The sequence below is a fragment of the Schistosoma mansoni genome, chromosome 4 (assembly GCF_000237925.1).
Source record: "Schistosoma mansoni strain Puerto Rico chromosome 4, complete genome".
NCBI classification, from domain to species: domain Eukaryota; kingdom Metazoa; phylum Platyhelminthes; class Trematoda; order Strigeidida; family Schistosomatidae; genus Schistosoma; species Schistosoma mansoni.
This window is the reverse complement of record NC_031498.1, coordinates 18878526-18894543: the sequence shown is the minus strand read 5'-3', so window position 1 is coordinate 18894543 and position 16018 is coordinate 18878526. Positions and strand designations below refer to the sequence as shown.

Genomic DNA, 16018 nt, shown 5'->3' with positions numbered 1-16018 from the left:
CTTTTCATTCCATTGTATTATTAGGTGAAAAAGGGATAAGAAAAATTTATAATTTATTAATTTTTGGAATACCAAACATTTATCCATGAAGAAACTACTATATTGAATATCTATTTAGATCAGAGTTCAATAGTGAATTGGATAAATTATCAAAATAGTAATTTTAATAGTTGAATTAATGAGTCGATGTAAGCTGGACCATTACAGAAAACCTGGAAGCATTAAACTACCGTTTTTTCTAGCATGTTACTCCTCCGTAGTGCTCATCCACGATCCCAGACACGGAACTTGAACCCTGGACTTTCGGTATCGCGTGCGAGCATCTAACCTCTAGACCACTCATGAATTCAGTTATTAAGTTTGCTACAATCTCCACAAATCCCCATTCTGATAATAATCATCATATGTTCACTAACGACTAGTTTCAAGATGTATTTCTTACAGCTCTAGTGAGAAACTGTGACTAGTGGAGTCCAATCCGTGTCCTGTGGAGATAGTTATCCACTTCAGACAATGGATGATGGGTTGCACGAGATAATGGATCGATTGAAGTTGAACATTAACATCGTTGGATACCGGTTCACTGGTCTAGAGGTTAAACATTCGCTCGCGAGACCAAAGGTCCTAGGTTCGAGTCCTGTAAGCTGGGTTGTAGGTGGGCACTTCTTAGCAGTCCCGTACTAGGACAAAACGACCATCCAGTGCTCTCAGGGTTTTAATGATGATTTAGCTTAGATGGACTCATGAATTCGACTATTATAATTAGTCGTTAATTTATAAGATTTTAGGGGGAATTACTTTATTTCCTATTGTGTGTAACGTTATCTAAAGAATGATAATAGATGGTACTCTTATGAAATGTTTTAGATTAGGGATTGTACTGTGCGGCTAAACAGTCCAGTTTTGATTTTGTAATCCAATGGAGGAGTATCCTTAAGCTTCAATTTAATTGTGAACTTGCGTGTCGTTTTTATTTCTTTTACAGATTTTTATCGAAATATTTAATTCTTTCCTTTACGGTACAGTCAGTTATCTACCTTCTAGTTGGGGTATATTTCACTTACGCTATCAAACAAAGATGATTAACTTGAATTTAACATCGTCTGTATGTAGGAATTTATTTCCTATGAAGATAACATGGTAGATCTTGTCAGAACTAAAAGCGAGGACATACTTTTTTCAAATGATTTAACTCTATTGTAAATACACTTTTATAAATAAACGTCGGTAATTCTTTTTGTGAATTTGTAATAGCCAAAGTAAACAATAATGTATTGTATTAAACCCCGCTCTATAACTTATAAACCTTAATAATTATAGCTGACAGTTCTTACGTAAAGTAACATGTATAAAATACGTTTGAAGGGTAAATTCATTTCCACTTCAACTCTGTTTAAAACAAAAATAATATTTAATGTTGTAAACACTAGTGAAGATATGATACTTAGATGCTGATTATTTTTTATAAGATCCCAGATTCACACCTTTAGAAACTCTCAAATCAAGACTGGACAGTTGTTCAGTGCTTCTTAGATTTCAGTGACCGTCCAATTAATATGAATTATTAATTTAAATTATCTCAGAAGTAAATAAATCTCTATAACAATGAATAAACTAATAATACACTTTTATTGTTGTTATAATCATAACGATTCCTTTTTTTAAAGTTTGTTTTACTTTAGTAATGACATACTTTTAATTTTTTACAAAACGAACGTGTATTTTCTAATTCTTAAGAAGTTAGTTGACAACATTAATCATTGTCATTAATTATGAAACCAAAATATCACTACTGTAGTGAAGAAGAACACTGGTGGGGACAATCGAATGTACTTAGACACAAATTACAGACTATCTCACTAAATTCTGATAACCATTCAGCAAACAGTTAATTTGCAAAATAACAACCAACTGTCTCAATCTTCACTATTCCTTCTGTAAATATCAGTTCATCTTCTCTAATTCCATTGTTCATGCATTTTCCTACCAATTGCGCTTCATTTCAGTTCTTTCCTTATCGATCTTCTGCCAAAATACATTCTATGTCTGACCATTAATATATACTACTGATGTGGATATAAGTAGACCATACTACACTACTATTATAAAATGTTACTTATTAATTGCTTCACAAATATATACATTTATATGTACATATTTCTTCATTAATCGTCTCTTGTTTACAACAAGTTCTTGTATATCAAATCAATTTTATATGTGAATAATACTTTTTCCAGTTGAATAACGATTCATCTATCTTACAGACAAACACCGAAGAACATTACGTTTATCAATCAAAAGAAATTGGGATACAGACTGAACTTTTATGGATGAATAGATTATAAACCCTAAGTTTAATAAAGAGAAGTGACAGTAACATGGAATCGAACATTTTCGAAATTCTATACTTATGTGAATAGTTATAATGAATTAAAATATTTTCACTTGGGTTGAATATTGTTTTGATATTTTTATATAAATTAGTCATTTCCATTTTCCCTTATCAACATTCGAATATCGGCAGTTAGTATTTGAAAATCGAACTAAGTTAGGCATATGTTTTTCTATTTACATACAACAGGTGGCAAGAGAAAGAGAAAATTACCCTAAGCTGGATGGTTTGTTCGTGAAGCTTTTATCGTTCTTCTGAACGACATCAACAGCACAAATATCAGGTAGAAGTGAAGTGTTCGAATTTCTGTACATATGGCTCACAGCTTCTTTATTTTGGTTGTATCTCCCATTGATTTAATTTTTGCTCCTAGAAATTGACAGATTAAAGGCCAACAATAACCAATCAACACTGATGTCTGCAGGACAAGCTGTGAGTCATTTATGAAGAAATTCAAACACTTCGCTTCTATCTGAAGTTTGTGCTGATGATGTCTTCCAGAAGAACGATGAAAGCTCCATGACCAAACCATCCACCTGAGCTACAAATCTACTTCCAAACCATCCACCTGAGCTACAAATCTTCACCATGTCAGAAAATTACCCACTTTTAATGTTTTTAGTGAATTTGGTCAATAATTATACTAGTTAGTCAGTTACTTAAAAGTTACTGAAACTTAGTTCTATGAAAAATTGGTTTTAAATAAACAACGGATGAAATACCGTGAGTATCTTGTAGTTGTTTAACTATTTTTCTCTTGACTATTTTTAATAACATGTAAATAGGGAAAATCGATTCATTGATTCCTAATACAATGGAAAATTGAAAAATTCAGATATATGGCGCTAGAACTAAACATACACCAAAAGAATACCCACATTATTTCTCAACAGCAATTTATTCATTCTGATTATAAGAGTTCAACAATAACAGGAATATATATTACATATTGTTACATAAAGGAATAAATAAATACAGAAAATTTATTAGTTAAAAAAGTCAACAATTTAATTTATAGACCCAACGATCATTGTTGGATGATGGGTTGCACGAGATAATGGATCGATTGAAGTTGGATTTTAACACCGTTGGATACCGGTTTACTGACCTAGAAGTTAAGCGTTCGCTTACGAGACCAAAGGTCCTAGGTTCGAGTTCCGTAAGCTGGGTTGTAGATGCGCACTGCTGAGAATTCCCATACTAGGACAAAATGACCATCCACTGCTCCCAGGTTTTTAATGGTGGTCTAGACCCAACGATCAGTGTTCAACACGTCTGTGTAAATATTTATTTAATTGGAATTGACTTATGATGATAGAAAACAAATAAACATTATTTTTATTAATTGAATTCACAAGTCCATCTAAGCTAGACTACCAACGAAAACCTGGAAGCACTAGAAAGTCGTTTTGTCTTAGTATAAGACTCTTCAGCAGTGAGCATGCAAGATCTCGTACGCAGTATGTTATTTCTTTCACAGGCTTTTAGAAACAAAGTGTAGTATAACTAATCTTACAGAACTAACCCATTCCATTTTTCTAAGTCGCATTATTCGTAAACTAATTGAACTATGATTAACATTCAATGTAAAAATTAAATATATAAAACTTAAATGCAACACGTTGAAGATACTGTCCAGGCTGTCAAATGTAACTTAGGGATCATGATTTTAATTTAATTTAGTTTACCATACAGTACAACTGAATAACATGTTTTCTCGACCTGTAATTTAGTTGTTTTTTCGTTTATCAATATGTGGTCAACCTTCTTATGCTTGATTTCACTGTCTTTCGTCTTCAGCTGATCTCTGACATCCCAGCTTTTAATCTCTTATATTCAATATGACCAGTATTTGTTGGCATTGTTGTCTAGGATGACACTGAAAGCTTCATGACCAAATTATTCAGCCCAGAGAACATAGCACTCATAAAATACAAATTTTGATCTACAGATATTCTCTATCATTTGTATGCTAGTCTATTTAGCCTAACAGTTAATTAGTTCTATTCCTATTTTCAAGGTATTGATTGTTTCTTGATTTCTTTCTATAAATATATCAATTTACTTATCTTGGTGTAAAATATTCACTTCAAACTCTATACGTAAAAACGATCTATCTTTTTTTTCTTGATTCGATGACATAATATTAAAGTACACTTTATATATATATATATATACAGGGGGAGAGAGAGGGAGAGAGGGAGGGAGGAAGAAAGAAGGGGAGGTATAGAGACCTGTCAATAATTTACTTGTTTATATATTAGAAATTTTATTTAAAAGTTTTAATTAAACGAATAATTTAGTATTTAAAACAATTTTTCCATAGTTCACACAAAATTATTATGAATAAACATAGTTAGTGTTAAAAATTATATCACCAATATATTCTTCTAATAAATAATAAATTTATAGAGATTATTATAGATGAGATAATGATTGTGGTAAACTTCAAGTTTTTACATTATTCATATCTAAAGGAAACCTGGAAGCACTGGAGGGCCGTTTAGTCCTATTGTGGTACTCCTCAGCAGTGCCCATCCACGATCTCGCCTCGCGAGATTCGAACCCATAATAGGACGAAACGGCCGTCCAGTGCCTCCAGGTTTTCGATGGTGGTCTAGCTTCAATTGATTTATGCTTTCAACTATGAAAATACTGAAATCTCCGCAAAACCCCTTCTGATTATCATTCATATCACTAATTTATCGGTTAAATTAAGAATTGTAACTTCATGATAAGTTCAACAATTAAGTTGCCTCAACATTGATCCATACAGTTAAAAAAAATTAGCAATCATTGAATTCCCTGCAAAATAGAAGATTAATGAATGTCAATTAAAGTTAAGAATAGAATAAAACCCAAATGTAATGCATAAAATGAAATTTATCAGCTTCGAACAATATTATTTTGGAAATTATTTCAAAATATTGTATATCAAAACTTTTGTAATGTATGCTACTTATGTTGACAGATATAAGTAGTATGTAGCATCAGTCGGAATGGAATGTCTAAGAACGGAAAATTGAATAGGCTGAAACGAAAAGAAAAAAGAAGAAAACTAAGAGCGATCAAGATGAAAACAGGAATGAAAGAACAATGTAGTTTGTAAGAGACAACTGATGGAAGGTGTGTAAATGATGTATTCATATTTTACGAAGACACTGTAACTTCGTATTAAACAATAAATTGGTTATCCCCACCATGTCTTCGTTCACTACACTATAAACATTGATCAACAATGAAGTGGTTTAATGTGGAATATCTAATGTTATACATCCTTCAAGTACTATATCAATCTCCAAAAATCTGTAACTCGTCATTAACACAGTTAAGTAAATACTTTTCTGCTTATTTATTACAGGTAGGCCAAGACGATGTATTTATTTAATGGGATAAATATCATATTGATTTGTAAGAGATTCATCACAAAAAACAAGTGTTTTAGGATGGTAAAATATGCATAATTCTAGTCTATCATTCATCCCGCATAAAATATTGATTCAACTTAAAGATATCCATCACTAGGATTTACTTCAAAGGTTTAAAGTTCAGTACATCCATCAAACAATTTAAGAGTTCTTCAAATGAACTTTAAACATATCATAAATAGTTAGTCCCTTTGATAAATTTGAGAAACAAAGGGAAACAAAGATAATAAAAATGTACACAAGCTATCCCCTTACATTTTAAATTATCTAGTTCACCTTTTATTTTTTCATATATAACATCTCAACAAGCATTTATATGATCAGATTGTTCGAAATGCATTGAGCAAATACATCACATGATTCTGATCGTCTCTGTCTTCTCATCGTATCATTTGAAAAGACCATAAATGCTTGATTATATAAATAAATAAATGTTAATATTAATTTCTTTTAGGTAGCCGTGAAGCTGGTTTTGCGCATGCAATATCTGCAGCTGGTGTTGTACATGCATTAGCAAGAAGTTGTAAAGAAGCTCGATTATATTCATGTGGATGTAGTAAAGCTGATAGACCAGATCAATTACATCGTGATTGGATATGGGGTGGTTGTGGTGATAATATTGCTTATGCGTATAGATTTGCCAAAGCATTTATTGATGTAAGAGAAAAAGAGAAAAGTTATCCAAGACATTCAAATGAATTAGCACGTATGTTAATGAATTTACATAATAATAGAGCAGGTCGTTTGGTAAGTTCTTGTTTGATTAAATGGCTTTAGCATTGATTACATATATAGTGTATTCTAGATATTTTACGAATACCATCCATTTGACTAAATACCACTTAAAGTTTCTCAGTAATTAGGAATTACAAACTTAGATAAGCATTCATCGTCACCGGATAAATCAAATTCGTAAGCGTGTATACAACAAATCGTGTGGATGTGAAAACAATCTCAACACGAAGGGATTAGTTTCAAACTAAATAGGTTATTTTTCAGTTTCGATGCAATACACCATAGTGTTGACAGTTAATTCGATGTTTTTGAATCTGAAAATTAGTCTGAAACTCTGCTCAACAATGTAATCTCTAACCTTCAATTCAAACAGCCTAACAGTGAAGTCTGATATAGACTGCTACGAACTGTCAAGTTCGGATTACTTTTCTCGAGATTTCAGATATCAGATTCTTCAAAAACCTCAAAAATACCAACTTATCTTGTTTGGTTATTACAGACTATTTATATATATATTTATTTTTCTTCTAGGCTGTCTACAAATTAGCTTCTGTAGCGTGTAAATGTCATGGTGTTTCTGGATCATGCAGTTTAAGAACATGTTGGACACAATTATCTCCATTCACTCGTATTGGTCGATATCTTCGTCAAGGTTATGATGAAGCGATTAAGGTAAGCGAAATTCCTAATCTTAACAGTAATTCTCCATTTATTACGAATCACTAGTTAATAATGGATTTAGTAAGATGCATTCAGAAAGTTTATTAACTTGTGCTAAACCTAACATATTGAATTTGTTTTATCGCCAGCAACTGAGTATAATAAGTGGCAGTTAAGATGAAAGTGTTTACCCACTGCCCAACTGTATTTAGTGTATTGACGAAAATAAATCAAATAGGAATTAATTTTCAAAGTGTAGCTACACTGTGCTTTCCAAATTTGAGCAAATTTAGAAACAATACACGGCCTTATTCTCTTTATTAGCTAACCAGAATACAAAATTTTATGCACAATAGGGATAACATAACCGATTCTGTAAGGTTATAAAATGGTTTTTTACTATTTAATTGAGGTTGACTAAGTATAAAAACTTATATAAATGGCCCCACATTATCTTTCTTTACAACTCCCTGATACAGTAATTCATTTTTTGAAAACCCTTATATTTCATACGTAAAGCCAATTAACGTATAAACACAACATTATTACAAACGATTAGTATAATCACTAGTTTCTCAGTTGAATTCCATTCTTGAATAGTTGTAACATTTTCGAGGATCGAGGCTAACATTTTCTTGTTCTTTTGGGACTTTGAAGCCGGTAGACTCAAACTACTTTGTAAGTATTGGAGAACGATTTTCCCAACTATTGTATCGTCAATCTAGAAAGTAAATCTCTAAAGTATCAGACTTTCATTAATCACGCATAATGTTTCTGATTGTAATGCTAAGAAATGAAATTTAAATCGTTGGAAAAACAGTACTTAACCTTAGTGAATGTATATATATATATATATATATATATATATATATCCACACACGATTTCAGATTAATTTGGAAACACTACATTTTTGATTACCAGTCTGTTCTATCCTAGATCTAACTATCTACTAACCAAATATCGAGTACAGAGTACCTTACCAATACGAACCTGAAATATTTGCATCTTTATTATGTAAACGGTAGATAAAAATGTTTTTTTATTAATTTCACTAAGTGATCTAAGTTGAATAACAGTTGAAATCCTGACGGTTTGATCCTGATATGATACCCTCCAACAGTGCGCCTCCACGATTCTGCAACTGAGCCCAAGAACTTCAGTCACCCATGCTACCTTCTAACATTCAGACCACTGGGTTGAGATCCGACAGTGTGTGAGTCTAATTTCACTCAATCTGCGATATTATGTGACCATTTTCCATTGTTTTCGGTAGATACCTTCTTCATGTCTGAAACTTTTGAACTACACTGGTCTCAGCTACTCACTATAACTCCGGACATTTCCGTTCTAATCTAGTTACTAGTGTGGACGTAAATTTTCTCATATGAACTCCATTTATGAATGACTGGTTAAATGGACTCTACACATGAACGTACCAAAATATTTATAATTCTACTAGTACCAATAAAAAGAAACATTAAAATTTCACTGTAATTTCTGAAAAGAAGATAATTCAGTATTGAAGTGTGATATTATTCACAAACGTTACCCGGTCAAAAACTCGACATTAAACTTGTAGGTTATAAGCGGAAAATTAGGCATTACCTAGTGATATATATGAGCTACATCCAAATGATTATGTCAATCAATGGTATTCATTTAACTAACGTACACTGACACTAATTAGCATGATCCTGAATCAATATAGTTTCTTAGGCACTTTAATGCTTTATTTACTCTTATCCTCAGTAATATTTTATTGATCTATACAACTCAGTCAGCATTGAGGGACTATATAAACGAGATATAAGTCATTATTAAGTGACCAATCACTTGAAAATATATCAGTCCTTCTAGATATCCATCGAAGCCAAAGTAGCTCAGTGGTAACATCTCAAACCACAAAGCTGAGTGACACGAGAACTGATCCACCTGGAAACATTATCTCCCTTAAGAGTGAAGATACGCCTTTCTGACGAGTCTAGAGTTATCTATTGATCGCCTCTGATCACCCAACACATTCACTGTGGGTTAGTTAATAAATATTATAACTTTCTTATCAAGTTGAATACTTTTGATAATGATTTGATAGTATCTGAAGGCATCCACGATTGCACAAGGGGTGCCCGGAAACTTGACTAATCCCAATTTGGTACCCTCCAACCGTATGTACCTAAAAACCAATACTGAATAAAGTTGTCTTAGAAGTCTTGAAAGCATAGAACATTGGTTCTTTGTTTGTTTAATATGTAGTAAATAATAATTTACATATAATGAATAATAACTTCCTATTCACAAATTTACACATATTTCTGTCACAATATATTAAGCAATAGAATAAGTAGTACAAGCGAATCATTTTCCACTGTTTTTCCTTTTTACCCTTTAAACCTCGCAAACATACAAATATGTCATCTTTTATATTATTAGCGAATTACCAATGTCTACATGACGCCATGTTTCTTATTCTACTACTATGTGTGATAAATATTAATAATTTTTTTTTGTATTTTTATTAACCAAGAAGCATGTTTTGTAGATTTGGTTACTACATTTAACCAAAATAAATAACATATGTTGGATACTAGAATATTCCATTTTTGTAAATTCTAATGATATTTCAGTTTTGTTTTGTTTTCACGTTTTAATTAATTCATAATTTTTTATCTTAAGTTGTAATGATTGAATTCGTTTCAATTTACAATGGATGTTGTTTGAATATATTTGTAGATGAGTGAGTAGTCGATAAGTAAAACAAAAATGAGAGACTTAAACGAAACGCTAAAATGTATATTGGTGAAAACAAAATTTTCTGGAATATTTATCAGCGGAGATGACGATGGACTCCAGGACGCACGATTCTTCCTATTTGGGACTCGTCAGATGGATACACCTGATATTCGTTCCCGGACTTGAACTTAGTACTGTTCATCCCTAACGCCATTGCGTTGTCCGCTTAGCTACTGGGCCTAGATAGCAACTAGCTTATGCGTCTGAGTGAAGTTTAATTCATCGCTCATAATGCTTGTGATTCAAGGTGATATCCAGGCAATCCTCACAGGATGTACATTTATCAATAAGAGACTGATCAATTGTAGTCTTAAGAATCAGTGGGAAGATTTAAGTAACCAATACAGAAATGATATATATTCATCGTTGTTGGGAAAATCATTTTATTAATGAGAATAGTACAGCTATTAGTGTATTTCAACCAATTATCACTTTTCTTCATCACTGTGTATTTTGATTAGTCTAGTGTTGCATTTGTAAGTTTAGATTTGAATTTGAACATCTTAACATCAGGAATATAATTATTATACTAAATAGAATATAAACCGGTACACAAATATCAACTTAAACCATCGTTCAACATACTTGACGAAATATTTCTATGAAATAATTTTCAATTACCTTACTTCTGGTTGCTTCTATGCATATTTCCCAGTGACTTTGCTTTCTATAGCCCCTTATTCTGTGGTCTACAGCTCCGAATTGCCATCGTCAGTTAAATCATCAGTCTTATCGAAATAGTCTGGAGGGTTGTACGTAATGAGTGTGCTGTTCTCATTGGAAATAAAATAGTTGAACTTGTGAGTCGATTGAAGCTAGATTACCACTGAAAACCTGGAAGCACGTGATGGCGTTTCATCCTAGCATGGTACTCCTCAGCAGCGTGCACCCTCTATACCGTACACGGGACTCGAATTTGGGACCTTCGGTCTCGTGTATGTCTAAGTCCGAGTCCCGCAAGCGAGATCGTAGATGCACATTGCTGAGTAGTCCCATATCAGTACGAAACGGTCGTCTGGTGATTTCAGGTTTTCAATGATAGTCTAGTTTTATTCGACTCACGAATTCAACTATTAAAATTACTACAATCTTCACAAACCTCCATACTGAAAACAAATTACTTAAGAGTATGAATTTAGCGGTATATTATATATTTTATTGACCTCAAAATAGACTACAGTTTTCTCTATACATATATCAATCAATATTTATGTGTAACACAATTATCACTAAGGTGAAATACTTTATATTATTATATATTTTAATTCACACATTCATATCAAAGGTAAATCTAATTGTGAAATATTTGATGACCAATGAACTAGTTTTAAGATTATTTACTTGAATAATGATGACTAATTAATCTATAGAGAAACTGCAATAATAAAAAAACAAACAAAGAACTGATTAAGTGTATAGTTTTCAAGCTTATTAAAGGAATCTATTTGGAATGAATAAAGTTGATGAACTATTGAAATGAATTAAACAGTAGTTTGTCCAGACTCCAAGGTAGTACATATCCAATCCCATATATATATATATATATATATATATATATATATATATATCTTACATCTAACCTAGGTTGTATGTTAAGTGTTATCTATCTAGGCTAATAAGCATGAATTCATTGCATTTTAAATTCTTAATTCAAAAAGAGCAAAATGAATATAAAATAATGATCTTAATAAAAATTTTGATGTTTTTCTGTGTGAAGTTCCTAAATTTTTGATAATTTCATTTTGTTGTTCTAATCGGGTATGACAAGTTGAATCAAAGTACACATGTGCTAGGTTCTACGTTGAGTATAATTAACTCACTGACTTTTTTTTACTAAACATGAATACTGATACGATTGATAAAGCAGTTAAAACTTCTATAAGTAGTAATGAAGTGTATATTCTGAAGGCGTTTTGTTCGATCCCGTCTGAGTTCATGAACATTAGTTGAACGTTTTAAACTAAGACAAAATGGTTTGACTGTTTCACAGTTATTTCAATTGCTGATATCAACCTATGATATTTTTCTTAAATAGACAAAAATGGCACGTCAAATTTATACTTGCATTCAGTAAAACAGATGAGTAGTTGTGATATAATGATATGCAAACCTGACTTGAAATTATGTGTGCAAGTATACGTTATAGAGTGGGAGCGTGTAATTATCAGTGAAATAAATCAGAATAGAAGTAACTTAATGATGAACTCTTAAATAACTCTACCGGAAATAACCATAATATCAACTATAAAAATAAAACAAAGAATAAAGTGACAGAATATAATAGGCCACTTAACGACTGAAATATTCATGGTAGAAAACAATACTAACTGATTTATTCATGACCCCGAGATTTGGTAATAGGATTTTTCAGAAATTTATAACAAAAAACGATCATTATAAGCAAAGATGAATAGTGGCTGATAGTGGAATCCAGGACGCGCATTTCGTCCTATTTGGGACTCATCAGTTGAGTATACCTGCATCTCAGAGTTGTTGTTCACTCTGGGACTCAAACCCAGTTCCTTTCGCTTCAAATGCCATCGCGTTATCTAATCAGCTACTGATTCCTGTTAACCACTTGCTTATGCAATGGGCACGATTCAAACAAATAATACCAAGTGAAAGAACGATTACCTTGAAAGTATATCATTTAATAACAGCTAAACAGGTTTTTTGCTTCAATTATTTTACAATTGAACATTGTAAAAACAATTAAAGAAGGTAAAATACAATAAAGGAATATAGAAAATATGATTTACAAAGAATAAAACAGAAAAAGGAAGAAAAGCAACGTCGAATGGTCTCGATATTGAATAAAATAATGAGAAGTCCAAATATTTTAAAAACCATCCCCTACGCTTCCCCCCAAAAAAACATTCTTTGATTTCAATCATACTTACGCATTTATATCTGTATACAATGTGAATACATCAAAAAAGGCTGATGTCATATATTTTTATCGGATCGATGTAAAAATAGTTGTACTTGTAATAGTACTGATCCTTTTACACGTCGAACAAGGGTAACACTAAAGCAATACTAACCATATAAATTAAAGTCATTTAGTATCTTATCTATCATTACGGAATTTTAATGTACAGTTCATTTCATTTCATACTGAACAGTAAAAGTAAATTATCTCCCTAAATTCCTTACTTTGTAAATGTAAAGATCAGTAACACGTTTCTTCTTTTTTTTTTCATTTTTACTACTACATTACTTAAATAAAGATCTTTGAATAACTTCCTTTCACTTTTTTTATGATTCTAGTCTCTTCTATTCACATTATATCACACTAATTCTCATTCTTGCATACATTTCTTTTTGTTCGTGAAATTTCATATATTACTTTTTTTCAGTTTGCTTGCTTGATTGCTTATTTATCTTCTTTCTCATCAACTATTCTGTAGAGAATATGGTTATATCTTTTTCTCCTTCCAGTTACATACCTTGATGCTTTTTTCTATATTTTGTCATGCACCGTCGACAAAATCAAATAGGAGATTTGTAGTGGAAGTTAGAATGTTATAAGACAAAGACAGCAAGACAACTACAAAACGTATATACACATATATATTTGTTTCAACCTGTATTCGTATCACTGAGACCATGTTCAGCAGTAAACCATCTATTTTGTTTGTTTTTTTACTTGCTTCTTAAAATAATCGCTAAACTAATATGTCGAATAAAGACATTTAACATGGTTATTCTTGTCATTATCTAATACAAAGATGATAATGATGGGGTGGAGGAGGAGGAGGAGGAAGATGAAATGGAGGAAAGTAAGTGGTAAAGAGATATGATATACAAATAAGATTTGACATGATTAGTAAAGATAGGGAGAAAAATACCAACTAGTTTTTTTTATGTACATATTTTCGTCAACCAACTGTTCATTATTATGGTGAAAATACATACATAAAGAATAACAATCTGAAATGTATTCATTGTCTTATTTGTACTTGTAGTCGCCGTTTTCGCTATTATCATCATGTTCATCAATAGTAATAATAATAATATTATTATTATTAAAGCCAAAGTATCATCATTATTAGAATAATCATACCATGATTAGGATTTCTTTTTAACAACGTCTATGCTTATTACTCTTACTACCGCATACTATTTGTCATGTATTCCATTCATTTTGAATCTTAGACAAAAGGAGTTAAATAGTAAATGATAAGTAATAACAACAATGTACATGCAGACATAAATAATTTCATAGTTTGTAATTGACTATGTTTATGTATGTATTGGTGTAGTAGAAAAATGTGTAAGGCGATAGCTAGAATTGAGACAAATAAAAATAAGGAATATTACTAACAGACTATCATTTATGATCATATGTTTGTTATATTGTAAAGCTAATGATAATGAAATTGGGAATGTATTCAGACGAGTTGGCTGAAGAATGTTTGTTATAAATTATGAGACCTGATTGTTTGAGAAACATCAATTTTACTCCTTATCTCAAGAACATTGAATGGTTTGTTCAATTCCTGTATATATAAGAAACATATAAGTTATCCTTCTTTTGTCATAATAACCATAAAACTAATCAACTCTACTACTGTAGTTTAAAATGATATTTATTCTTGTAAGAGGTTCGATTAACAAGTTGGTCACTTAGATTCCCCAATAGATCTGGTTCATTGTATTGTCATGTATCAAACTTAAAACTTCTTTGGATTTCATTACAATTACTCAAGGTAAGTGTATAATGGGCGGTAAATTACTAAGATTTCTTGACTATCATTGATGAGTATGCATCTGTGAACATACTACCTTCCAATCAAAAATCGTTCATTGATGTCAGTTATTATATTGGCAATTATGGTACCGATTATTTACTTAACATTATGAGTACGAGATCAAGAAAAAGTAAATTTTCAGTGTGTTGAAAAATTTGTGAGTTTTATCAATAAAAAGACAATTTTGGAAGTAATTTCTGTGAAAATAAGTAAGAATCCCTAAATTTAAAATTTTAGTTGAACAGAATCATATCTAGAAATCGACAGAAACTACTAGAGAACATGGTACTTGCCTTGTTCATTTTATTGGATCGCCGACTACACTCCATGTTCAAAAGATCTTGATCAATAAATACTAAAGTATTACAATTGATTATGCCTAATCAAGATCTTTTATTTCGATAAGTGAGCAAAATTCAAACGTTTATGGTAAAAAAAAATATTGTAGAACAATAGTTGCATTGAAATATAAACTACAAAAAAAATCATCCGAAATGATCCCTGCTGGTTAAATAATTATTATTAGTAGTAATAATGGCTTTATTCAATATTCTATTTTCGGTACAATATAGAATTCTCAGCGCAAAATAATTCAACAAGATTCTTTTTCTAATTTTTTGACCCAACGTGACGATAAATATTGAGTGATGACCAGTTAGATGTTAGAAGTTCAGGAATTGACATCTGAATAATGTACATTCAGTTCAGTTCATACTGTCAGCCACCACAAAGCCGCTGATTGTACTTTTTTGTAACTTGTACAGTGAAAAGTTGTAAACTTTTCATAGACGTACTTGAATAGGTTATTCAATTAACGGACATAATAATGTGTTCAAACAAACAAAAACAGATAACTTGTTGAAATATCTAGATGACAGAAACACATAACTCATATATATATATTATAAATTAACTATTTTTGTCAAAATAATTTTAGGTTAAATTCAACAGACGTGGAACAAGACTACGTCGAGCTAGTAGACAATTAAGTCGTATCACACCAGATCATATCACATATTTAGACGAATCATCAAACTATTGTGATTATGATTCAAATACTCAAACTTCAAGTACAAGAGGTCGTGAATGTTTACCAAATAATACAGATCAAGCAAGTTGTGCTACACTTTGTTGTAATCGTGGTTCACAAACACAATTACGTGAAGTACGCGAAAAATGTCATTGCCAATTCAATTGGTGTTGTCGTGTTGAATGTCAGACATGTGTGAAAACAGAAGAATATCATGTATGTAATTGA

The 16018-nt window shown here is 31.3% G+C and overlaps 1 protein-coding gene across 1 annotated transcript in view; it reads left to right on the top strand.

Moving 5' to 3' along the window:
* Smp_145140 (putative wnt-5) overlaps nt 1-16018 on the top strand; it is a gene marked incomplete at its 3' end in the record, with an annotated part of 56672 nt that extends 40654 nt beyond the window's left edge. Inside the window, exons 3-5 of the mRNA XM_018797072.1 lie at nt 6275-6567; nt 7087-7227; nt 15698-16018. Coding sequence (XP_018652150.1) covers nt 6275-6567; nt 7087-7227; nt 15698-16018 — 755 coding nt within the window. The remainder of the gene's footprint in view (nt 1-6274; nt 6568-7086; nt 7228-15697) is intronic.